Consider the following 27,657-nt stretch of genomic DNA (forward strand, 5'->3'; position numbering starts at 1 on the left):
GGCTGGGATAAATGTTCTCCCAATCACGAGATTCCATTGCGATCCGATCCCCAGCCTCAACCCCAATATCCCATGCGTCGCGAGGCCAGACCTCACGTCGCGTCAATCCTTGAACAATTGGAATATCAAGGAGTAATTGAGACATGTGTGTCACCCATGAATAATCCTTTATTCACTGTAACGAAGCGTGACGGATCGTACTGCCTAGTTTTGGATTACCGGCATTTAAACTCACTTTGCCGGACGTGTGCGGTACAAAATACTCATAGTTCGGCTCTCGTAGATAGTCTTGTGAGAAAGCGTTTCAAAACTACGCTTGACTTATCCAATGGCTTTTATTGCCATAATCTGGCCCCTCTTAGTTATGAGTGGACAGCATTCACCTTGGGTGGCAAACAAAAATTGTTCAAGAGGCTCCCGATGGGCTATAAGAACAGTCCTGGAGTTTTTGCCGCTCGCGTGGTCTCTCTCTTGGAGATGGTAGACCCAGAAGCATACTCGTATGTCGACGACATCTATCTGACAGACGACGAGTTGCTTCCACACCTTGCTCGTGTGGATAACATAGTGACTATGTTTGCAGACTTCGGTTACAAGTTTAACTTTAAGAAGTCGCACATTGCTGAATTTACAGTGTTGTTTTTGGGGTACGAACTCAATAATGAAGGTCGAGGCTTGGCACCGCAGTTCCTTGAGAAATGCGCAAACCTTCGTATCCCTAAGACATTGAAAAAATTACAATCCTTGCTGGGTTTTCTGAATTTCGGTCGATCCTACATTCCTGATTATGCCCAGCGTATCAAGACTCTTTATGCCTTGATACAACCAACTTATACCAGATCTTGCTGGCTGCCAGAGCACTCGTTGGCATTGTATACTTTGCAAACTGATCTTCTTACAGCTAAATATCTAAAAACTCGTGACAACCACACCAACCTGGTCATTAGAATTGTTCCAGGGGCGGAAGGTTTCACGTACTTAACGTTCAATGAGGGTGACACAGTCCCCATTGCTTACAAATCTCATCTGTACACTTCGGCTGAGCTGCGATTTTCCACTGTTGAAAAAGTCTTGACAGCAGTTCAGATGGCGATCCTGAAAGAACGAGCGCTATCACAAGGAAAACGCATGCTGGTGGTAACACCGTTTCCTGCTCTTGAAGCAGTCACTAAGGCTAGTGCTGGAGTGTCAGCAACTGTCTCTCTTTTGCAGCAACGTTACTGGTGGTACGGTTTGTATAAACAAGCGCGGGCTTATGTACTTAATTGTGACATTTGCCAGCAGATCAAACCTTCTTCTGTTGCGCGTCCACCTCCAACGCAGCTGCATATATCTAATCAACCACTAGCGTGTGTTTATTTAGATCACTGCGGTCCTTTTACCTCTGATACTGCGTACAAATACATCTTGGTTGCAGTAGATTCGTGCACACGTTTTCTGTGGGTGTGGCCACAAAGGAGTGCTGATGCCAGGACTGTCATCAAAGCATTGCGTGTCTTTATAGGGAGTTTTGCGTGTGGTACCCTTCACTCTGATCAGGGCCCGGCGTTCGCCTCTAAGGCTTACAAAGAGGCAATGAGAAGTTTGGGGGTCCAAGTCAAATTTTCATCTCCATACCGGCCTGAGGGCAATAGTGTTGTGGAATGGATGAACCGTGACCTAAAGCAATCATTGACAGCCAAGGTGTTAGGTACAGGCCGGAACTGGCTTGCCCACTTGTATGACGTCCAACGTGCACTTAATAATCTCCCTAGAAGGTCTCTGGGTGGGCGGACCCCGTACATGATGCTCTTTGGAGTGAGAATGTTTGTTCCGTACCTTGATGGTCTAGACATGGCGGCAGCTGCCGCGCCTTTTGACCTCGATGACCACTGTGCTGTATTACAGAATCTACAAGAAGCAAGAGACACTCTAGCAAAGGAACACGTGCCCTCTACATCTGAAGAAGCGCTCCTGATTCCGGTGGTCGGCTGGCTGCCTCGAGTTGGTGATCTGGTCCGTGAGAAGGTGGAGAACAAGAAGGAGTTTGGCCCCTCTTATCATGCACCAGTCCCGGTGCTTGGAGTATTGGGTACACGTACAGTTGTTTTACCACCACTTCCTGGTCGCAAAGAAAAAAGGTACATTTCAATTGAAAATGTCAAGCTACACAGGGTGGCCGATTCTCCATAGTATGACACCTTCGGTTTCCTGCTCTTCAATGCTGAGAAATTCTATTGTGTTGCCACCATCTATCATCGTGCCTGAAGTTTCCATTGAGATGATTACAGTTAATGATCCGCCACCTACTGCTGGTGGTTTGCCCGCTGATCCTGAGTATGCTTATCCTACAGAAGTCGCTTTGCCCCTTTTAAATACACCAACACTTACCCAGTCACATTCTTCCTTTGAAACTGAATCATTGACTTCCACTGTCCCTTCCAAAATCTCTATATTTTTTGCCTGGTTCAAGAGACATTTTTTGGTTGCACCTTGGACTTACATCTGGTTGGTGCTGATTTGTATTTTTTTATTCATGACAATTGGCTTTGTGGTAGTGTTTTTTAGACTTATCAATGGACACTACCTGAATGAGCGTTCTACAATTCAATTAATTGATGGAACTTTGGCCCCCCATTCCTCATCACACATCATGAAAAGAGACCAGACGTTTGTGAACATCACCGCCTGGCCTGTACGTGATGGGATTGCTTGGGATGCGGTGAACTTTCAAATTCATGTTCCCACCGAAGTTATTAATGTGCCAACTGTTTTTTGTGTTTCTATGGGTGATGTAGTTAAACAAAACATCCGTTCAGATGATTGGGATGTACAAGCAATAGAAGCACTGTTTTCTGATTTAAAATATTATGCTGCATTTGATGCTGAAGATCTGTATTTAAATACTGCAAACTATGATGAGCAGTTTTGTTTTCAACATTATGGCACACATTTCCTACACAGAGCAAATACTTTTAGAAATGTTGTTAATTTCACACAATGGGAACATTGTCCTGTCCCTATGCCTGGCAGCTCTGCCACTTTATTGAAAAAATTCACATACTTTTCGGATTTTAGTGTGTCAACCCCTGAGTCTTATTATTTTAAGGTAGCGGTAGAACCCACTTCTAAGATCAGACTGACACACACAAAATTATTATATTCCAAATCCTTTATGGAGGAATTGGCTATTGGAGGTTATGACATATGGAAAGCTACTATCGATCTTAAATCGGTTTGGGGAACTAAACCGTGGCAGGTACAAGGAACAGAAGCTTTACATCGTGCCTGTCTTATCCCTAACCATATTTTATTTTTAAATTCATCTATTTTTCAGACCACCTGTTTTGGATTGGCTATATCTAAAAAATTAATTTCCCCCTCGATCCCTGATCTGGGTGCTTATCCTGGTTGGGAAAATAACTCAGATCTGTCCCTTACTATGTTGCAGTCGCTTGTTTCCAATGGCACCTTAAATATTTCAACATTGAATCCTAAGGGTTGGTTGGTATGGCAAACAAGCTCAGATTCCTGTCAACGTCGATTTCTAGATTTGGCTCCGGGGTATACACAACTTAGGGTTGACCCTCGTTTCACATCTTCACACACGGTGACTACCTACTCTGTAGGTAAGTTATGTCAGTCATGGCTGCAACATTCCACGTTAACTTCAGTTAAGCTTCATTTGTCACATTTAAATGAAAAAATAGATTTGAATGATTTCATTAAGGGTCCTGTAAATGGTAGATCTAAACGATGGGCTTATGCTATTTACAATGAAATTTGGAAGTTGTCGCAAATTGAAGCTGCTTCTAGACTACGTGCTATTGACCAGGCCAATATGGAAAAAGTATTGGCTGTGATAGATAATAGTATTAATACGTTGTCTTCTAGAATTTATACATTAGATAATATAGTTTCTTCTGTCGTAGACATTGTGCAAGATGATGTATCTGTGTTGTATCATGGTCAAAATCAGTTGTGTTCAATTATGCAGTTTGCATGGACATTGCAAACGTTAAAGGCAGGGAAAGTCCCTTGGGATTACATGAATATTTCATCATTGTTCCTTCCGTTTAATTTGACTGAAAAACAGCAGTTCATGTCCATGAAAGATGCAACTTATGCATTGCTGCACATTGAAAAATTAGAACCTTTACCTTTTTCTGTAGCTGAGTTCAAATCAGCCGTGTGGTTAATTCACGGATTAGTAACTTTACCGTTCAGTTTGTTCAAGTTTAGTTCGTGCATGAAACACTATGCTATTGGCAGATATGAACAACTTGGTGATGCATTTCTGTATGAAGTCTGGTCACTTCCGTTCACTTACAGATGCGTGAGGGATGGCAAGGAAGTTTACTTAAAAGGTGAAGAATGCAATTCCGCTCCTGATCACTCTGTGGTTTGTAGACATATACAATTACATGGCGCTTGCAATATACACGCTCCTAATTTAGCTTGTGTCCTAAAGGGGATTCCAATGCCAGTTATAACGTCTTCTTTTAAGCTGCTTGCCAACGGTAGTTATTTGCTTTTAAATAGTGAAGCTTGCTGTGGGATGCTAGTGGGTATTCCTTACATAGTGACTGTTTCACAAAAAGTAGTTTGCTGTAATAACGTCCTTTTCCCGCCCCCGCAAGGCCGACTCGACATATCCATCTGGCCAGCGATTCCAACCTTGAACGCAGAGTTCAATAGGATGAGCAGAATAAGGGCTCTTTTGTCTAAAAAAGAGGTTGCGTTGACTTCATCCCGTGAAACATTTCTTCTTAATGTTGCAAACACACGCACTGAGGTACAAGCTCTTTTAAATACCGACCTCCCCCTCCATTTTGGAACCTTGATTCAAACTATCTTTAATGCTTCGTCTACGACTGGCCTTGTTCATTTTTTTAAAATTGTGGGCTCCGTCCTCGTGACATCTTTCCAGACTGTTTTTGGTGTGACCCGCATTTTTACATTCTATTTTTTCAAGTGTCTTCGGAGGGTTCCCCTTGCTCCTCGCTTTGGTGGCTGGGATCCTCGTGTTGATTTGCGCACTTCGATATGGCTGCACACCGGGAGTTGCAAGACAGAATGCTGCGCTTGCTCCATCTTCGTAGCCGGATGCTTGATTTCTACGGCACCTTACCACTGGCGGTATTAAGCGTCAAGTATGGATTGTCTTTCCGGTTTCCCTTTTTTACGTGTGTGCAACCTGTTTTTCATTGCCTAGATTGTCCCTTCCAATGGGCTCTGGACTTGTGCCTGTCAAACTTGGCGTCACCTGACCCGGATTTTGATGAACTAATGTGTCCCTTAGTGGCTCATGAATTCGACTGTTCTGGTGTCGGGTTTATGGCTTTGGGTGCTGCACACGGAGTCCTTGGAAACTGGGATATCGGAGAGGCAGCTATTGATTTCCTTGAAAGAAGTTATATTGAGGAGACTGACAGTTGTCCTATCATGGTGCTGGATGCTCCGATAATTGATGAACATGTATGTTCCTTTCCCTTGCTCAACTGGATGGCAGATAATTTTGCGGAACGCTCCAATGATTTCCTCTTGGAAGCAGTCGCAACTTACGGTGCATATACCCTCATGGATTGACTGATTGACAGTGTCAATGCAGCTTGCATCCAGAATTGTTAATTTTATACAAAAATTTTGCTTATTTTTTAACACATCATTTTTCATTTTTAAAACGAACATTTTTTTATTCCCGGACTTTACACTTACCTTATATGCCCTTGGTTCCGTTCTAAATCACTTGAACTCTGCGTACTTGATAAGTGTATCCCTATTGGTTAGTGCTCCGATCATGGGGGGGTGTGAGATGGATTAAGCCACGCCCTATTTACAACACTAAGTTAGCATAACCGAAATCATAGTTAACAAGCAAGCTTGTCGTTTCTGCTGCGCTGCACACGACACTGTTGTTATGTGTTATTCATTTTAGAAATGCTGACTCGACTTTGCCTTACAGGATAACAAACTGTTGTTTCACATTCTTAACCATGAAATGTGCCCTTGGTCTGTACATCATGCAAAGAACACGTCTGGGTCACTAGAAGGTACAGAGTGTTGTATTTAGATTGATCGTACCACTTGTTAGACATATCATGCATACAGCTGCCAATATTTGAAGGACAAGCGTCTTTAATATTGCAGAACAGTTTGGTTTTACATTCATTCGAACAAGAAGAGCTGATGCATGCTGTGAGAGCTGATCCTTTGATGTGATTCTACTAAGCTGATCTATACGGTATGGGGTCCCCCCCCGTTAGCCTAAGAGACCTTCTAATAGTCTATTAATAATAATAATAATGTATTAGATTATAGTGAAAGGAGTGTGGCCGTATACCACTGTCATTAATAGTATGATTGCTCCTTTCGTTCTATATGGTATTGTAATAATGCTAATGATTCTGATCTATACTATTAGTCTGCTAGTGTTAGCCAAAGTACTGCATCTTAGGACGCGAGGTTTATAAAATAAACTCTTTAAAGTTTACCGTGTCTGTATTATTACGTTGTGGACTAACAAATAAGTACGAACAGGTATTTCGGATTCCCACCACTCCTGAGAAATATCTAAGTCGCTTGTTCTGGTTTGTCTATACATTGGGACCACCTAGCTAGATCTAGGTTAACGAATGAGATACTAAGCTAGTCGGATAAGGGGTTCTGGGTTCTGAGGGGAGTTTTCTGGTACACCACAATTCTCTGAGGTCCTGGTCTCCTGCGCATAGTTCTGTGCAAAAGCAGAATCCCTGCAACAACGAACAAGAGACAAATAAAAAGTATGGCCCCGAATACATCTTAAACACAATAAATACGTCCCTGCTGGAAGTAGTAAAGGCTCTCTCTTGGCAATCACAAAAATTAGAGATCCAGGTGGACCTAACACACATGCTGGCGCAAACGGTTCTGATCGTGAACGAAAAAGTGGACACAATCGGCCACAACGTCGATCAGCTGATTGCCAGTGAAAAGGCCCTTGGGAGCACCTTAAGCCCTGCAAAAAATTTTAGTGAAGCAATTGTGGAGAAATTAACTACACTTCCAGACTTACTGGCAACGCTAATAAAACAATGTAATGAGGCAAGGATAAACCCCACATTAAACAGTAAATATTCTGAAAAACGGGACCATGGCTGCGGCCCCGGAGTCTTAAAAACGCCCATAGCTATGGACTTAGAGACCAAAAAGGAGAATGGAGCTTCAATCACTTGTTACATCCCGGCAAAAAGGGCTAGCTCAACATCCAGCATAGAGGAGGCCAACCAAATCAAGAACTCAGGCTACAAGGTAACTGAGGGGCAGCTATCGAGACGGCAATAGAAAAAACTTCGGAAAGCACAAAAAACAAACGGAAAGGAGGGTTGCTAGCCATGCAAAAAAAGCATGAAATAACTCACACTTCAATCCAACACGGCAATCAGGTTGATATTGATAATGTCAATAATGTCAGCAATAAAGAGGGTCTTATGATCTACCCAATCTTTCAAATGAAAAACAGCTCCTCATCCAAAGTATTTAAGGAGAACAACTGCCAGGAAATCCACGTGAAATCATGCCCATCAACACAGCATATGGAAGGTCTACATAAGGAAAAAGCACCACCTTGCAATACACAAACTTCTTTAAATTTACAAGCAAAAACTTATGCTGAGACATTGATCACTAATTTTGGTAATCTAACTAATGGACCAGAAACTGGCGCTCTTATAGCAGGGTCATTTACAGGGGAAGTCAATCAGGAACAAAGGCATAGGCTAGATAGTAGCAACAACACGACTTCTCACCTAAAATGTTTGAAGGCCAGTGAAAAGTCACTAGGAGATAAAATCGAGCTAACATCATCAGTAACTGAGAAGGAAGCCGGTGCAGTGACAATCCACCGACTCCAAACGGAAAGCTATTGCAAAGCCAAAAACAAAGCAAGCGCTTCCCCCCATACAAACAACAAAGACAACACAAGGAAGGAAGATCTCTTCACCTGGCCAAAGGAGCGAGAGACATGAGCAGTCTCGTCACTTTAGTATTAACCAAGAAAAGGCCTCAAATGCAGCGTCCGGCCGAAATAACAGCCAATTCAAGCCCACAGCACACATACATCAAGGGTCAAGTCATGAGGGCATGGAAAATGCCCTAGCCCTAAATCCTCAGACAGATGGGGAGCTCATGCTGATCTTCACCCCTGAATTTGAGACTAGGGGCCCAGGTGATACTCTTAATCGTGCAAACATCCTGTATCTATTGACCAGCATACCCTCACTGGCCTACTTAACATCTGCCCAACTTGAAGCGATATTCTTTAAAAAATACCCTTGGATAGGGAATAAGGAATCGACCCTAACAAAGTGGCTCAATAAGCAAGACATTCGGAACATATTTTCAGAAAAAGATACTCTTGAGGATTGGGGCATCCGAATAGACAGCTGCCCAACTGAAAAATACCCGCATGTGCTTCTTCAGAGGTCACAAAATCTAGAAGCGCCTCGCACTCAGTGCAGCACATTAAGGGGTACCAAGACAAGTTCAAATCAACCATTCAGCAACGACATTACAGTTGAGCTATATAAAAGGCTCTACCACCAGATTCTGCAAGGAGGTGAGCAGCACCCAGGCCAATACACAGGAAGACTGGGCATGGCTTTCCGCGGCATTGCACTCCAAGGACTGGGGAAACTCCTAGTGCAAGGGACACACCAACCTTGCATGGCACACACAAATGCAGCCATGCAGGGAGGCTTAATACAGACAATCATAGAGGTACTAAAACGGTGACACTTAACACCAAGTTTAGGTTAATTAGTTGGAACGTGGCAGGGTTCAAGTCGATCGTGTCCAATAATGAAGCCATGAAATTACTGTTGTCTGGAGACATTTTATGCTTGCAGGAAACTTGGATGGAAACTGCCAACTACATTAAAGGCTACCAGGCCTTCCACATAATGGCAAGCAAAAAAAACATCTTCGGAAGACCTAGTGGAGGGATCTCGATATTTGCAAAATTAGATCTACAATTACAATTCGAGGATTGGCCCACAGATGCACTAGATGTCCAGATACTAACAATAATTGGGCTAGAGGGCACCCCGTTCAAACTTGGAGTAATAAACCTATATGTTAACCCCAAAAAAAAGGATAAAAACACAAACATCAGAAGGATCACCAGGATAGTTAGAGCTTACCTTTATGAGAACCCTGGACACGAATGTATCATTACTGGGGATTTTAACATCAGGGACTTGTGTGCCCCGGAACAAAATCAAGAGGACAGCAGCCGCAAGCTCATGGAAGCCTGCATTAACGAATTTAACCTGGGATCCGCGAACAACTCTGGCCACCTCACAACAACTTCACAACCTACATTTAAGAACATTTCCACGCTCGACTACATTTTCTTGAGTAAGAACTTGCTGAGGAGATGCGTAGAGTATAAGGTACTATCCACTTCCGGTAGCGATCATCAACCAATCTCTGCTCTGGTCAACATTAGCAGCATGAGGCATGAGGAATATCTAGCTGTAGGCAATATGCTCAGCCTAGAAAATGAAACAGCCTCAATTAAAGGTATTAAATGGGGGCCTATAAGTTGGACAAAGTACAACAAATGGAAGCACAACACTTGCATAAATGGCCCACAGACCAGTTGGGCAGACATCATGAGCTCACTATTCAACGCATTAACTCCAGGAAGGCAATTCACTCAGAATAATAAACTCATACAATCGGGGAAATGTAATCACACAGACAATCAAATCCTCACTCAGAGCAAAAAGTGCTGCCGACTGGCAGAATCAAAGTATAAGAAGGAAAAGTCTATCCACACGGAAAGTCAACTGAAGACAGCTAGAAAAAATCACAAAAAAATTGTTTGGCAACTAAAACAATCCAGCATAGAGGAAAAATGGAGAATCATTTATACTTTGCTAGCACCCAACAAAAGCAAGGAATTTTGGAGACACATCAATGGCCTATATGGTGGCCATCAAATTCATAATGCCGTGCCCGCCAACAAATGGGCTGTTCATGCCACCAACCTGTATGTCGACCAGAAAACTACCATGGAATGCATTGTTAAAGATGAAGATCTCCAACATGAGGAGAGCAACGCGGAGGAGCTACATCAAACAGAAAGAGAAATATTAACCATCCTCCAGGGCATCAGGAAGGACGGGGCGCCAGGGCCCAATGGGCTGCCTGGGAATATCTTTAAGGAAGATCGTGAATTCTGTGCACCCCACATACAAACCTTATTCAATCATTGCTATAATTCTTCTGTTGTCCCGGACTCATGGAAAGGCTCCATTCTACATCCCATTTACAAAAAGGGGGATGAATCAGACCCTGGGAATTATAGACTGATTGCACTACTGGATGTGGAAGAAAAGGCATTTGCAAAAAGGCTCTTGAAAGAACTAGAGACATGGATCACGAAAAATCAAGTAATTCCGCACTATCAGACTGGCTTTCGTCCGAACTCGTCGACCATGGATAATGCCATCGCTCTTTCATATCTGGCGACGAAGGCATCTGGACCCGTCTCCCCACCATTATATGCATGATTTGTGGACTATAGCGCAGCCTTTGATGGAGTCGATCGAAGCATCCTGTGGGCAAAACTGGCTAAATGGGGCATACCACGGAAACTGCTTGCGGCTATTATATCACTTTATACCAGCACGTGGGTGCGAGTAAAGCTCACTAGCACATGCGCAACTGCCAGGATCTTCACAAACCGGGGGTTAAAACAGGGCTGCGTGATCGCCCCCACCCTGTTCAATTTATACACTGCTGATCTGGGAGACGCATTGCTAAAAACGAACATCTTTCCTCCAAAATTGGGCCACCTTAGATTGCCAATCATGCAGTATGCAGACGATCTTGTCCTGCTGGACTATACAAGAAGTGGCATGAAAAGGGCACTAGAGACGCTACACAACTACAATATGGAAAACAAGCTTGTAGCCAATGCATCTAAGACCAAAGTGCTGATATTTGGTCACAAGCCAAAGAAACAAACACTGGCTTGGCAGCTGGGTCCTCTAAAGATAAGCACGACCAACAAGTACACTTATCTAGGAGTACAATTTGCAGACAACGGCAGACCAGCTCTGCAGGTTAAAGCATTGGAGGCAAAAGCAGCTAAACTAATATACGGCTTGTGCAGACTACACCAAAAGCTTGTAAGTCACTCAACGGAGGGGATCCGACGTGTCATGCAAGCAAAGCTACTGCCAACCCTCAGCTATGGCCACCTTGTCTTTCCTGGTCTATTGACTAAAAAACTGGAGGGTCTATACACAATGGCGTATAGAAAAGTCTTTAAGCTACCCCATATAACCAGGCGATCATTGATCAGACTAGAGTTCAATATTACAGCAATGGATATTGAATGTAAAAAAGATATAGTCAAATTCCAACACAACGTGACCAATGCAAGTCCGGGCTCTATCAGGGCAGCGCTGCAGGTGGTTTTCACAGACAATAACAGCCGTTGGGCGAGGTATCTCTTAAGTGCCAAACAAACACTGGGTCCATCAATCGAACCTCCTACAGATATATCTTTAACAAAGGGTAGAGTAAAGATCCTGCTAAAAAAGTGTGGAAAGAATATCTCGAGGCAACAGGACCTTGAACGGATCAGATTGGTCCATGGTGCAGAAGGCCTCACCAACTCACATGAAAGCACCACATGCCAGCCTTATTTAAAAGCCGGCCTTGGAAAAAAAGCTCTACAAAATGTTATGAGAGTGAGGCTCTTAACCCTGCCAATACAAGACTACAGAGCCCACTGGAAAAACTGGTCACCAAGTGGCTCTGGCTGCTGCCTGTGTCAATATCATACAGAATCCGCAGTGCATTTCATTTGTTGTTGCCCAGTCCTGCTTTCTCCAAGGCGTTTGTACCTAAGAACCATGTTCATACAACACAGCGTGAGATCATGTAAGGAGGCCTTAAGGCATATTTACACCACTATTGTCCCGATGGAATTGGCACTAATCGGGAAGTTTTACGCAGCTGCTGAAATGCTCACACGAACAGCCAGAGAAGAGTCAGCTGAATAATCCATGTCCAAGCACCTCCGATAATTGTACTTTGCACACTCCATACGCCAAATTTTGCATATGCTGCTACTAGATGGACTGTGTTTAATCATTGTATAGTACTTCTGCTTTTTACACATGTCCTTTTAATCAGATCTTATGTTTTTAACTTGCACTTTTGTTGCTTCCTTTGTAAAAGATTTAAATAATCATACCAAGCACCTCCGACAATTGTACTTTGCACACTCCATACGCCAAATTCTGCATATGCTGCTACTAAATGGACAGTGTTTAACCACTGTATAGTATTTCTGCTTTTTATGCATGTCTTTTTAAACCAGATTTGATGCTTTTAACTTGCACTTTTGTTGCTTCCTTTGTAAAAGATTTTAAATAATCATACAATAAAGGTCTTCTGACTAAAAAAAAAAACAAAAAACTGGACAGTCCCATAATATGTGGAGGAAGGTGCCCTCCCGCCCGCATCCCCGGGTACGACTTGGAGAGTTAAGTATACCCATTTTTGTCAGCGTTGTACGGGCAATAAATGATCTGTGGATCACTTTTAATTGCACCAATTTAAAATGTGAGCGGATCACTCACGGCATGTTTTAACGTTACTTGAACCCTTGTTTTTGTCAGTGAAAAAATTCAAATGTATTTGTGTATGCTTTGATAAAAACCTTAGTTCACAGTGAACTCCTTATAATGAAAGCCACCAAACCCCTCTACAGAGCTTAACCATTGTTAAGGGTACTAGGATTGCACAGCAAGGAATATGGACGGCCATAGTATGCTGTACTGTAAATAAACTTCTGGGGAGCATATCTATCTATCTATCTATCTTGAGTTGTTCATTGAAAGAAACATAGTTATGGTTCTGGCTCAAATGACACAAAACACATCACAACTCGAGCTGTTCATCATGTTGCTGTCATGTTACTTATTTTTGTTTCTATTTGGTGGCAAATTGTTCTTTTTAGCATGGTGGGTGGCAATACACGGTGGTAGTTGGCCACAAGACACCCAGCCTTCCGTGGACAGCCAAACCCCAATGCACATGGTCGTGTGTAGCAGGGTTTGAAAAAAAGGCCCCAGTTTCCTACACAATGCATGCATCCTCCCTCCTCAACGCCCGTCCTTTGCTGGCTTGAAGTTGTGGCTTTTTTTGGGCAGAGGGGAAATAATGTTTCCATATTTTCCAATTGGTTTCCAAATCCTGATTTGAATGCAAATCACCATTTTTAGCACAAATTGCTACATTTTTCCTGCTCACAAGTTGACACCTGCTGATTTGTGATTTTCAGGTTCTAGAACACGTTTTGGGGGTTTTCCAGCACATTTCCCCACAACTTTTGGACCCTTCCCCAAGTACTCCTCTGTAGCTAGACACCTTCGAGGGTATGTCCCAAGTATTGGGAACTTTTTCTATGCAAAGATCAATATTCACAACTTTTTTATTTTTTGTAAATTGCAATTTTCAAGATGGCAGAAAAAGTAAATAAATCCCCTTTATTAGCCATAGTTGATGAGAAATTCAAATGCGATTGACATGATTCACCATTTTCTGAATCACAATTTAAAATGGCAATATATAAAAGTGTTAACCATTTCAAATCCACCCAGCAACTTCTTTAGAGGATTACATCTAAAAAACTACAGAACATGTTTACGCGAAGCATGCTTTCTCAGTGAAGTTCTACTTTCTAGCCAAAGGTGGTGGAAATCAGTTCACCAGTTTTTGCTGTAGGCAAAGGCAAAAATTCTTATGGGAACTAAAATCGTACAACAATAACTTTTCTGCTCACTTCTACCCCTTTTTAAAAAAAACAATTCCCTATATGAATCTTCAACAAAACAAGCATGTCAAACCTTAGCTAACTACACTAAGCGATTGACAATTTTGGTGAAGTTCCATGTTTGGGGTCAGAGGTTATAGTCAGATCAAAAATGCCCTTTCAATGAAAAGTGCACGTAGAAACTGCTTCTGTGCAAATTATTAAATATTTATGGGCTCAGGGACTGGAAAAATACCAGCATCTGTGGCAAAGCCTTACTGCATACAGTGGGCAACGGGGTTCAGGTGCCCACAGTGTATTGGGTATAGATAAATGTTACTAGTGGTACATGATGAAAAAATCATTAAAAAAACAAATGTGAAAGTGAAGTTATGGTTAACGTTGGTTATAACAGCTTAATACGTGTTTACAAAATTCAGAAATTCACTTAAAAAAGTTAAGTGCATTTATGGTTACAATAAAACCAAAAAGCACTTAAATTCACAAGTATGATAGGATCTACGGTCCATAACTCACAGCCGTGCAAACCCTAACTGCCCTCACATTATTTATACCAATAAATAACATATAAAAGCTAAGTATAGGTAAATAATAACACATGCTCTAACCAATATTATCACACTCCTAGTGATGTGATACTTTATCTCATCCATAAGATTATTTACATTTGTAATTATGTCTGTCAAATCTTTGATGAGGTCATGAAAAATATATTTGGCGTACAAATTATGCTTTACATGATTGTTGCATGAGTTATGGTTGGCATAGTTAAGCATATTGGTGGATTTCAATGGTTTTCAGTTTTATTGTTTCAATTTGTAATCACAACTGGGCATTTACAGTTAAAATGATTATCCTTTGTTGTTGGCACAGCGCAACCTTCAATATGTTTTGGCCCAAAAGATAGCTTATTAATTAAATTTGTATTAAAGTCACATGATCACTTTTATACTCCTTATGATTTATTCCACCTAATCATCAAACAATCTTAAACCACTAAAACAGTGTGCTCTGGGGTTAATGGTTTAAAATACATTATAAAACCATAATTGTCCAATTATTACAGTTTTTTAATTTTTAATATTGTCACATTATCCTGAGTGTAAATCCACATTGCTGCAATGTCTCGGTGTTAATTTCTTAACATTCCATGTTTTAATTTTTCCGGTGGCCCCTCTATGATTTTAGGGCTTTTATTGAATGTGCATAACATATTGGTGAGTTCCAGTCACATTTCTATTGTCCTAAAAAATAAAGGTCTACTTTATTTTTCATTATCTTTATTGTAGAAATCTTTTAGGGATTTTGCATTTTGAAGCATGAAGCCCAAGTCAGCAAACCACCCTCTTACTAATATTTTAGATGCTTGATATGCATCTCACTACTTTTTTTCTACCAGAATATGCTACACATAAAGCCCAAAGTTATCATCGGTCCTGCTCAAATCGGCCCTGTATACCCTGGCAAAGCTTTTCTCTACATTTTTTCTACAAAGAAATAGCTGAACACGTTAGATCTGTCATAAAAGCACATCCAACTATGGACCCTGAGTCCCTCTCCTGTTTCCAACCCTAAAGGGACATGTCACTCTTAATCTAGATTATACTTCTACTCAAGTGTGCACAGTTGTAAAATTCTGTCGCCAACTCTAGGTTTGTTGGCCACCACATCGATGTCAAAAAAGCGTAATAGTTTATCTTTATGAATAGGATTGTCTTAAAAGTGGCCAGTGTGTAACATAGGTCCGTTTTCTTTTTATGGTAAAAGTTTGTCTGATACCCACTTTTTAACTGAAAACGTGATCCAAAAGCCAGTACCACTACAATTATCCCCAAACCCTCCGCCATCCTTCTCTATCCAAATAACTGACTAACATATCAACCACTCAAATTACTTTCATGTTTCAATATACTAATTCACCACTAATCCTTTATGGGTTCCGGAGTAGCATGCTACCTACTGAAATAAACACCTAAACATCCCATCAGGGGTAGCAAGCGCTGTATAAATGCAAACCTTTTTCCCTCTTCAATCCTTCCACTATCCTTCTCTATCCAAATTACTGACTAACATATCCACCACTCAAATTACTTTCATATTTCACTATACTAACTCACCACTAATCCTTTATGTGTTCCAGCGTAGCATGCTACTCACCGAAAAAGCGCTTCAACACCCTATCAGGGGTAGCAAGCATTGTATAAATGCAAACCTTTGCCCTCTTCTATCCCTCCACTATCCTTCTGAAATCACTAACTGACTACCATATCCACCACTCAAATTACTTTCATATTTCACTATTCTAATTCACCACTAATCCTTTATGGGTTCCAGAGTAGCGTGCTACTTGCCGCAAAAGCACTTTGACGCCTTGTCAGGGGTAGTAAACGCTATTTAAATGCAATTACAATACAATACAATAAAATATTCTCCACATAGTAGAGATGACTTGGACAATTGTTAGAAGGTGGTTCTGACACTATGGGCCACCCGGATTTTTCGCTTTTTGAGCACCTGATTGTTGAGCTTTTACTATGGGGGAGCCTCATAAGGTGGGACACCCACAGTGAACTCAGGATGTAAGAGACTGCATGGGGATTTTACTGGTGTCCCCCTGGCTTGACCATGCTGCTGCGCAGCAGCTGGAGTATGGGGCACCGGGCTGGTTGCATGCAGACACATGTGTACATGCATGTGCACACGTGTACGGGCTGCACAGGGCAGATTCCTAGCGTGCGCAGTCCAGGAGCACCTACAAAGTGAATGGTGTGGCAGGAATTATGCAAGTCAAGTTTCAAGCTTTATTCGACAGCATGTCATAAAAGCAAATGAACATCCTAACAATACTATAAATACTAGAATAAGATACAATATGTACATTTTTAAGAACTCATTAAATCAAGATGCTGGCAAATAATATAATTTTTTTTTGAAAAGAGTGAAACATCATCAATGATATAAAAACAGTACAAGAAAAAATAAAATATTGGTGTTAAAAATTAATCATGCATTGTGTAGAGTCCGGAATTCATTGTCCAACTTCTAAAGACTTCAAGGTGCGAGAGCGAATTATCCAAGCCCACCCTAAAAATTTCGCGACGGCAATGGCCATACAGGGAGTGCAATCAGATTCAAGTATTCTTAGGGCCTCTTTATACCTGCGTGTTCCCAAGTTTATACACACTGGTTTTAACCACCTATAGCGTGGGTTGGTGTACAGAGGACATACAAACAACAAATGACCTATGTCCTCGATCAAATCTTTACAATGGTGGCACTTATCATCCTGGGTGGATGACCAACTATGGGTAAATGCTTTTACAGGAAGGGACTCGATTCTAAACTGGAAATACAGTTTTCTATCAATGGTCCTTTCTATAATATCCCAATATGCCTCACAAAAGGGTATAGATTTGATATCAAGAAAGCGACTTGTTAGCTTGGCATTATGGCCAGAGCTGGAAGCAGATGTCAGGATCATATCCCAGTAAATTTTTTTAAGAATTGACTTAGATGGGAAACTTGAACCATTTGAGTCATTCCATAAATGTCCTAGTTCCAGTTTTATTAACAGGTCTCTTATTTCCTTGAGCCATAAGATGGAATGAAAGCGGTCAGCCCTAATGATATCCTTCAGGGCAATAGCATAATGGGCTAGTTCAGGAGTTGTCAAAATCCGTCTCCAATAAAGGAGTAGGCGTAGTCGTGCCAAATCCGCAATTTTTTTCCTGCCTAGGTCATATGCAAGCGGAATCGTTGGGGTACTTTAGGGAACTCCAACTAGGCAGCGTAAAAACCTGTTTTCTGCCAGTCTTAATTTGTTCAAATTAGCAAAGCTCCTCAGTTCCGAACCATACAAGGAGGCACTAATGACTTTCATGTTATAGATTTCTAAGGCAGGAGTAATGGGCTTGGTCAGGGAGGATTTAAATTTAGAAGTAATAGCACCTGCCAGCTGGTGAAATTTTAAGGCAGCCATGTCAATATGATTTATCCAACTCATGTTGCTCTGGAGGGATATTCCTAGATATGTGAATGCCACAACCTGTTCCAACGGAGTGCCATTAAAATTAATAACACCTCTAAAATGTTTCCGCTGATTTAGGCACATAAACTTAGTTTTAGAGGTATCAGCGTATCGTCCGCGAACATGAGGACTGGTACACGAGCCCCTGCCAATACGGGGGCATCCGTAGGGGAACAACTAAGGTGATTGACAATACCGTTAATGTACAATGAAAACAATGTGGGAGCCAAAACACACCCCTGTCGAACACCACGCTCAACAGGGAATGGGTCTGTCACCTCCCCCTGACTTCCCCACCTAATACGTGCGTAGTTGTTCTCATGTAAGCGGACAAGTAACGTTAACAGTTCTGGCGCCATCCCTGCTTCAGCAAGCACCCTCCAAAGTTTAGATCGGGGCACCAAGTCAAAAGCTGATTTTAGGACTATAAAGACCGCATAAAGGGTCCCATTGGACAGTCTCACATTCTTCCAGTAAAGTGCTAAAAAATAAAAGACCTGGTCAACAGAGCTGGTACAAGGGCGAAAGCCAGCTTGATAAGGGGATAAAATATTGTTTTCTTCTACCCAAGATTGCAGTTTATTTTGCACTAATCGACCTATAAGTTTTTGAACTGAGTCAATAAGACTGATAGGTCTATAGTTGCTAGGTAGGGATTTATCACCTTTTTTAAAAACTGGGATTATTTCCGCACCTTTCCATGAGGGGGGAATAGGCGCACCCATAGCCACGGAATTAGCTAACCATTGAATATATTGGCACCAAGATAATCTGTCGGTTAAAAACACGTCGGCTGGTATTCCATCCATTCCTGGAGCTCTACCCCCAGTTACACAATCTAGTGCTAGATTAACATCTTTAATCGAGAACACCTGCGCTTGATAGTAGATAGTGGGGGGAAGTGAGCACTCACCTTCAGATGGGTTAGAAGCATATTGCGGTCCGAAGAAGTCAACCCACTGATTTTTGGCAACATTATTTTGGGGGGATGGTGCGATCCCACCTCTGTCCCACTTGACTATAGCCCAAAATTGTTTTTGATCTTTGGCTAAACAGGCAAGTTTCAAGTCTTGCCAGTGCTCTTCATCCCACTGTTTCTTGGCCACTATCTGTGCGTGCCTATATATCTTTCTAGCAATTCTCACACCTTCAATATTTCTTAATCTAAGTTCTACACTCAGGTTCTGACGGGCAACTTTACAGGCTTTATTATACCATCCTGCCTCAGGTAATTTTTTCCTGTTAGCCTTTTCAATCTTAATGGGCTGCGTAAAGAACCCTTGGAGTTTAGTAAAAAAGAAGGTGTGAGCCTCAAGCATGATTAGGGGGAAGTTTTGATTAGCAGATTGACTGTTTAAGTTAGCCACTTCGTCGATCACCAATTCTTTAAGGTCCTCTAACTTTTCTGGCTTCTCAATGAATCTGCCCCATTTAACATGGCGCATATTGTTCGATACAACAATATCCAGAGTGGTTTTCTCCCCTCCAAGTTTGGGTTCTCTAAGCCCATTGAGAGTTTTAAATTCCATACAAAGGGGATTGTGATCACTTTCCACCCTTGGGATTATGATCATATCGCTCAACCTATGCCAATCTCTAATATCCACCAGGAAGTAATCTATGCGACTAGCGGACCTACCATTAACAAATGTGCTTGCTCCCAGGCTGTCAGACGGAGTACGCCCATTAGCTGCTCTAAGCCCTCTCTCTAGACATAGAGCTTTAAGTTGGATAGCTACTGCTGACCATCTCTTAACTGCGGGAAGGTCCAACTGAGGGACGCCCCACCTGCAGTCCTCCTCAGCAGCAAGAAATTGGTCCTCAGGTCCAAGTGGCTCAAATGTCGTATTAAAATCTCCTCCTACAATTATAGACAACTTGGGTGGGAGTTCTGTAAGATGATGGTCAAGAGCAGAAATTACATCAGATAGGATTCCCCCAACCATCCCTCTAGCATAGGTGTTGAAGATTACCATTCCCTGGCCAGTAGGCCATGTGATATTAACTGACAAAATATCATTTGATGGGAAACTCTGTTGTTTGATGTTACAACATAATGATTGTCGGATCCAAATTATTAAGCCCCCTGATGGCCGGCCTTTAGATTTTTTTGTAGCAAATGTTTGGAAGTTAAGAAACCCCGTACGATGGACCGGGATCAGAGACCATGATTACTGAAATAAAATAATATCAAACTGGTCAACAAAACTGCACCATTCAGTAGACTGTAACTTGTTGCCAATTCCTGCAAGATTCCAAGAAAGAAAAGTCAACCCTGCCTCAGCGGTTGGGAAACAGGAAGGCTTTTTTATTATTAGTGGACCTTGGATCTCGCCTGCTATCCTGATCTCATATTCAACGTTGTTGCGTAGGCTACCAAGTGGATCTATTTCTAATACCTTAGATTCTAATCTATCACATTCTAGAGGGCAGGAGCATGTTAATATATCTAATTCAGTTGTCTCTAACTGATTCTCAATAGAGTTGTATACTACCCTCTTTTTGTGTCGGGGGGGTAAAACAACGTTTGATACAGTTGTTCTCTGCACCATGGAGACATTTAGACTATCAAACTTGATTTTATTCTTATTCTCTGACCTGGTGACCCTACTGAGTCAATCACAATCATTTAGATCTGACAAAACCCCAAACCTGTTTTCTAAGCTGATGTTCCAATTGCTAATTGAATCGATCCTACCCCCTTTGTTAGGGACAGAATTATACCTTGACCTTGGATTTGCTGCATTAGCTTTACAGCTTCTCATGCAATAAAAATATTCTAGGGTTAATGGAATAATAGCACTATACCTTCGTTGAGGGGGAAATATATTGGTCAGGATATTGGGGAGAACGTCTGGATTTGAAAAGTTAAGAACTACACAGTCTCCCGCAAATTTTTTCGGATTATACCCTAGCCATGGTACTCTTCTTGCCATAATAATTTCCCCAGCTAATTGTTGTTCGCCCCAGGGGGACATCCTCATGTTGTTTGACATCCAGTGCAGGGATTTACTAATCAGAGAGGATGTAAATTCCACTTTGCCAGGCAACAGGGTAGGCACATTTGCCAAGACTAATGTAAGGGGGTGAGCCTCGACAATACATTGAAATTTGTCACCCTCTTTATGTAAGGCAATAGGTCTAGGAGGGTGACCTTCATTTGATACGTTCTGAAGGTTCTTATCTAATGTAAGTTGCAAGGGGGGAGGATTCCCTGTCACTTTTTCTACGACCCTTTCTCCACCCCTAGAGGGCACCACATTTGAGGCAGATCTACGTATCACCGGGTTCGAAATACCATCCACCTCCTCCGCTGGCTTGTTTATCAGAGCACTCAGTCTTAGTACCTCTGCCATAAGCAGATCGATTTTAGCCACCAATGGTGTGACAATGCACTTTATTTTAGAATCGATCATGCTAGCAATTTTTATGGATAGCTCATTCTCAGTCTTTTTATTGTCATGCAACCCTATTACCTCTCCATTATTCAAGCATTTAGATGCAGAGGTTGGCTTTTTCCTACCTAAGCGGGGCCCATTACTTTTACACTGGCCTTTTCTGCATGCTCTAACTGCTCTGGTCCTAGGAGGAGGGACTAGGGACGGGGAATCTGCTACTTCAATATCTAAATCTAAATCTAATTCTGATTCAAGATTAGATTGCAGGTTAATGACTGGAGGCACACATTGTTCAGAGGTATCACTAACTCAGTCCTCTATGTCAGTTACAATACTATTGTTGGCCTGTGATGGAAAAACCAACAATGGTTCTGACAGAGGACTCGTCAAAGGGGGGATAGATGAACAATTCAACCCTAGTGACGCCCTCCTGTCGTTGTTAATTTTACTTACAATCTGCACCAGGTAATTGTCCATAGTGTTCGACGCCGAAGAAATCTTTTGTTTAGACATACTTCCACAGTGGAATAACAGTACCTCACAATTAATTTATCATAGATGACACGATCCGTAACTAGTAATCAAGGTTTTAGGCACTTGCAGATGAATACCTATTCTATACAATGATACCAGCTAGATACAATGATCGATATTACTCAGCGACCAATAGTACCTGTATGTCCGAAGTCTTGTGAGCGGTAAAACTATGCTGGAGGTGAAAGAGGGATAGCCCGTCCTGTCCTCACTCGTCCTCGGACGGCCTCAGACGGCCCGCCCTTTGCACGGGCTTAGCCCGGCGCCGCCCGCGCGCGTCCCGCGACGCGGAGGGATGGTCCTTCGCTTAAGCGCCTCCGGGCGCGAATATTGCGATCAGCTAGGGAAAAGTTGAGCCCTCTGGGAGCTGTAGTCTCTCCCTGCGACGGCCGCGCGATGTCAACCAGCGGCTGCAGGGGAGACACACAGCGTCAGGCACCCAGGGGCGAAGTGGCAGGAGAGAGAGTGATCGTCGTGCTTCCTCAGGCAAGAGCAACTGCTGGATAGAGACCCGCTCCACCGAGGGATGGTCCTTCTCTTAAGCGCCTCCGGGCGCGAATATTGTGATCAGCTGGGGAAACGCTGAGCCCTCTGGGAGCTGTAGTCTCCCCCTGCGACGGCCGCGCGATGTCAACCAGCGGCTGCAGGGGAGACACACAGCGTCAGGCACCCAGGGGCGAAGTGGCAGGAGAGAGAGTGATCGTCGTGCTTCCTCAGGCAAGAGCAACTGCTGGATAGAGACCCACTCCACCGAGGGATGGTCCTTCACTTAAGCGCCTCCGGGCGCGAATATTGCGATCAGCTGGGGAAACGCTGAGCCCTCTGGGAGCTGTAGTCTCCCCCTGCGACGGCCGCGCGATGTCAACCAGTGGCTGCAGGGGAGACACACAGCGTCAGGCACCCAGGGGCGAAGTGGCAGGAGAGAGAGTGATCGTCGTGCTTCCTCAGGCAAGAGCAACTGCTGGATAGAGACCCGCTCCACCGAGGGATGGTCCTTCACTTAAGTGCCTCCGGGCGCGAATATTGCGATCAGCTGGGGAAACGCTGAGCCCTCTGGGAGCTGTAGTCTCCCCCTGCGACGGCCGCGCGATGTCAACCAGCGGCTGCAGGGGAGACACACAGCGTCAGGCACCCAGGGGCGAAGTGGCAGGAGAGAGAGTGATCGTCGTGCTTCCTCAGGCAAGAGCAACTGCTGGATAGAGACCCGCTCCACCGAGGGATGGTCCTTCACTTAAGCGCCTCCGGGCGCGAATATTGCGATCAGCTGGGGAAACGCTGAGCCCTCTGGGAGCTGTAGTCTCCCCCTGCGACGGCCGCGCGATGTCAACCAGCGGCTGCAGGGGAGACACACAGCGTCAGGCACCCAGGGGCGAAGTGGCAGGAGAGAGAGTGATCGTCGTGCTTCCTCAGGCAAGAGCAACTGCTGGATAGAGACCCACTCCACCGAGGGATGGTCCTTCACTTAAGCGCCTCCGGGCGCGAATATTGCGATCAGCTGGGGAAACGCTGAGCCCTCTGGGAGCTGTAGTCTCCCCCTGCGACGGCCGCGCGATGTCAACCAGTGGCTGCAGGGGAGACACACAGCGTCAGGCACCCAGGGGCGAAGTGGCAGGAGAGAGAGTGATCGTCGTGCTTCCTCAGGCAAGAGCAACTGCTGGATAGAGACCCGCTCCACCGAGGGATGGTCCTTCACTTAAGTGCCTCCGGGCGCGAATATTGCGATCAGCTGGGGAAACGCTGAGCCCTCTGGGAGCTGTAGTCTCCCCCTGCGACGGCCGCGCAATGTCAACCAGCGGCTGCAGGGGAGACACACAGCGTCAGGCACCCAGGGGCGAAGTGGCAGGAGAGAGAGTGATCGTCATGCTTCCTCAGGCAAGAGCAACTGCTGGATAGAGCAACATTTCCTTAATGTTCCTTAAGTCACAAAACAGTAATTCTAAAAGCATCTCAAAATAAAGGAACACAAACATCGAGTTTGTGGAAAGAGAAAGCACATTGTAAGTCAAACGGGCGCAGCAAAGCATTAACACAACAACGTTCTTTGATGTTTGATGTTCTTTGAACGAGAACATCAAAGGGGCGCCGGGAAAGTGATCTTGGGCGAAAGTGATCGCGGGCAGGACTTATGCAGTATTGGGGGATGACATGGAATAGGCTTTATACACTGGAAAGAAACATGCCAGGGAAAGTCAGCGTGTCTTACTGTTTTTTAACTTCATTATTCGCCTATGGGAATGTGGAGCCTATGGGCTAGACTAACTTCCATTAGACCTACAGATTCCAGACACGCGCTTAAGTCCACTGTAGTGGATGTGAAAATAAGTATTCTGTAGAGGCCAAAGTCATACTTGTGCTGCTTTTGGGTCATCCAGAACTGTCATATTTCTCTGAACCAGCCATGACCAGACCCAGACTGAGGGCTGACCTCAGCTCGATGGATTGATAACCTTTCTTCCACAAGCGAGGGCCTCCTCTCCATAAAGAGATGATGGGTTGGGCTACAGGCTCATCCATCACTAGGTGCCAGGCACCAAGCTGCACCAAGGAGGGAAGGAGTTGGGTTTCAGAGGCCATGTGGCCAGAGACACTGGACGACGCCATTTTGAGCAAACCCAGGAGCTGGACAAGAAGGAGGGATCAGGGGCAGGCAAGTGATGTGTCGCTGTTTGATAGGACCAACAGAGACTTCCTGCCAGCCCCCCCTACTCAACTTTTAAAAAGTGCTTGCACAGGAAGAGAAAATCTCTGGGGTGTGGTTGGCTGCGGCTGAAGGTGCTGGAGCCTGGCGCAATGAGCAGTTGGAAGGAGAGACCCCCTGACTGCCACCAGGACCCTATCAACACCAGAAGAAGAGTCTAGGACCGGTGCCCAGAAGCAGTGGCCTCTGCGCAGGGAGAAGAGAGGCCAAAGAGGAGAACCAGGCAAAAGGCTGGTGCAGGGACCCAGTGAAGACAGCTCCCTGCTGAATCCACCCTCTTGGAGACCCGTAGGGTGAAAGAGTGCTCCCAGTGGCTGGGGGATGTCACCAGGAGCAAGAAGACGCGGAAATAGGGCAGATCGGACCCCCAGGGGCTGAGATATGGCCCCCGGAAGGTAGGCGACCTTTGACCCCTAAGAAGACCGACGAGAAAGCACGTGGGGCTCCGCCGTCGGTCTCAGAGATGCCCCCGGGGTGGGATGGGTCCCGGGGGCTGCCCCCAAGAAGAAGTAAAGCCGGGGAGCGCCGTTGCGCTCCCCGTGAAGGTGCCCGGCATGGGGGCCAGGAGCCCACCCTGGCCCCCACCGAAGATGGAGGTGGGGGGAGCGCCGTCGCGCCCCCGCGAAGATGTGAGCCGGGGAGCGCCGTTGCGCTCCTCCTTAATAAGCCCCCACGGGGTGCCTGGAGCCCACCCTGGCCCCCGCCAAAAAGTGAAGACGGGGAGCGTCGTTGCACTCTCCGTGAAGGTTTGCAGGGGGAGCCCGGGACCCCATCCCCGGGCACCGAAGCTGGAGGGAGGCGGGGGGAGTGCTGTCGCACTCCCCCGAGGTCCGCCTGCACCAGAGGGAACCTCCGTTTCTGCCCGCCGGAGCGGGCAGACCAGAATGAAGATGCCGGCTTCCGCGGCCGCACACGGAGGTGCGGGCCGCGCAGGGAGCCGGCCAGGGTAGCCGGGGCTGGGCTCCCCGAGCTGCCATGAATCCCCTGGGGGTCTGGGTGGGACCGGGCCCCCCAATGAGAACAGGAGACACGGCGACGCCACAGTGAGATGGCGGCTCGATCGCGGCTCCCTCCGAAGCAGCGGGGGAGCCGCTACTATAATATGCGGCAACACCCATAATGCCTTGCAGGCCTGGACCGGCCTGCAAGGAAAAAACAGCTTTTTCTCTGCTCGTGGTGGCCCCAGGAGGACAGGGTCACCACCATGTGAAGGCAAAGGTGCTGGGGGAACTGCTGGAGTCTCCCCCAGCAAGAAGAAAAGTCCCACCCTAAGTTTCCTGGGGGATTTGAAAGGAATTGCCCCTCAAGGGCTCAGTCTGCATTAAACATCTTCTGGGCTGGAACCTAAGTTCTACAGCTGAAGGTGACTTAAAAAGTGCATCCAGGAGTGAAAGGCTGAGTTGGGGATGTCTTGAGAAGGGCATCCTCTAGAGGTGAAGAGGTGTAATTTCAACAGAAACGCATTTATTAATGGTTATTTCTTTTAGAGGGACTGAAGTTCACGTGTTCAATGTGAAATACTGGTGTAAGGTGATGTCATAAGCAAAGTGGGGTTATGTGGCCAGACTTTCCTGATAGGGTGTCTGGCTGTATTTGTAATCCTGTGATTTCATCTGTGATGCCTTTAGGGCTGCAATTGCAATACATTCTAAAGATCCACAAATGTGCTGAGTACTGTCATTCTAAAGTGTGCGTAAACATGTATTCTTGCTGCTGCGCTTAGGTGAAGACCCCAGACTGCTAGCCCTTAAGATATAGAGGTGCATACTTTATGGTCAGTAGGAGATGCTCAGTCAGGGTCATGCGTCACCAAGGCATGTGTACCCCTTTTTAATGCTTGTTGAGGTAGTGGGGTGGATTGCCACTGGGAAGGTGCCAGTGCGCAGGGCCCTCGCTCAAGGTTATGTTCAACAAACTGAAGTGGGGGCAAGATGATGTGCATACATGGGAGTGGTGGTACTAGACCCTACCCCCCTGTGGGAGGGGTAAAGAGGTTATGCAATGTCACAAAGTAATTCCAACAGCTTAGGTATATTTGTAAATTGGTGCATAGTATTGCGTAGTGTGTGTGTTTAATAAATTTATGTTGGAAATGGCCCTTTTTGCAGGGTTATCCCTAAACGTTTTGCTTTTTCTTCCTATTTTTTCCTGACCTGTGTGTGTTGGTTTTAGGACTCTGGGTACTTTACCACTGCTGATCAGTGCTAAAGTGCATATGCTCTCTGTGTAAACTGTGTTTTGATTGGTGTTTTCATGATTGGCTATTTGATTTATGTGTCAGTCCCTAGTAAAGTGCACTGCGAGTGCCAGGGCCTATAAATCAAATGCTGTTGGTGGGCTGCAGCACTGGATTGTGCCACCCACGCAAACAGCCTGTAAAGTGTGTCTAAGGCCTGCCATTGCAGAGCCTGTGTGCAGCCTGGGGCTGCCATGTGGACTTGGCAAGTGCACACACTTGCAAGTCCCTAAACCTTCTCTTTTCTACATGTTAGTCATCCCTAAGGTAGGCCCAAGGTACCCCTGTGGGCAGGGTGTATTGTATGTTAAAGGTAAGACATGCCCTGGTGTGTGTGTGGCATGTCCTAATAGTGAATTACAGCCATTTTTGTTTTTCACTATTGCAAGGCTACCTCTTCTCCATAGGCCACAATGGGCAGTTTGATTATTACATCTTATAATCCTAACTGACTCAGGGAACATGGTAGAAATTCGAATTTAGTATGCCTGAACTCAGAATGATAAAATACATCTTTTAGTAAAGTTGGTTTTAACATTGTGTGCTTGAAAATACCACTTTTAGAAAGTAGGTATTTTCTTGTCTAACTATTCAAACTGCCTCTGCTAGGTTGTGTATTCCCTGTCTGGAGTTTGAGTGACAGCGCTGGGGAATTCCAGGAGACAGGGTGAGTCCGCCCAGTGGTGAATAGAGAGATATGCATCTAGATGGGAGGGAGGAGTTGCACCTGGGACCTGAATAGGGCTGTGCCTTTCCTCCACAATGCTGGCTCCACCTCCTGTGGGGCGTCTGATGTCCCTGCCCTGCACTCTGAAAGGAAAGAAGGAGTCATGTAAACAAAGTGCTCCAGCACTGACCAGGACTGGTTTGGACTAGGCAAAGGCCCCTCTGACCTCAGAGGACAAAGGATTTGGTGGTATAAATATTGGGGCCCAGACCCCAGAACTT

General features: G+C 44.6%; 2 protein-coding genes across 3 annotated transcripts in view; one reads left to right on the top strand and one right to left on the bottom strand.

Annotated features, from left to right (window-relative positions):
* Positions 1 to 12,432, top strand: part of LOC146870587 (uncharacterized) — a 153,968-nt gene extending 141,536 nt beyond the window's left edge. For both annotated transcript variants that reach the window (XM_085643255.1, XM_085643257.1), the window contains exon 3: positions 1,888 to 12,432. In XM_085643255.1, the coding sequence (XP_085499381.1) occupies positions 8,826 to 10,535 (1,710 nt within the window). In that variant the 5' untranslated portion in view covers positions 1,888 to 8,825 and the 3' untranslated portion in view covers positions 10,536 to 12,432. The remainder of the gene's footprint in view (positions 1 to 1,887) is intronic.
* Positions 1 to 27,657, bottom strand: part of LOC146870586 (copine-8-like) — a 1,950,277-nt gene that overhangs the window by 485,256 nt on the left and 1,437,364 nt on the right. The gene's annotated exons all lie outside the window — the stretch shown is intronic.

This window comes from Triturus cristatus, chromosome 1_1, assembly GCF_964204655.1.
Source record: "Triturus cristatus chromosome 1_1, aTriCri1.1, whole genome shotgun sequence".
Classification (NCBI taxonomy): domain Eukaryota; kingdom Metazoa; phylum Chordata; class Amphibia; order Caudata; family Salamandridae; genus Triturus; species Triturus cristatus.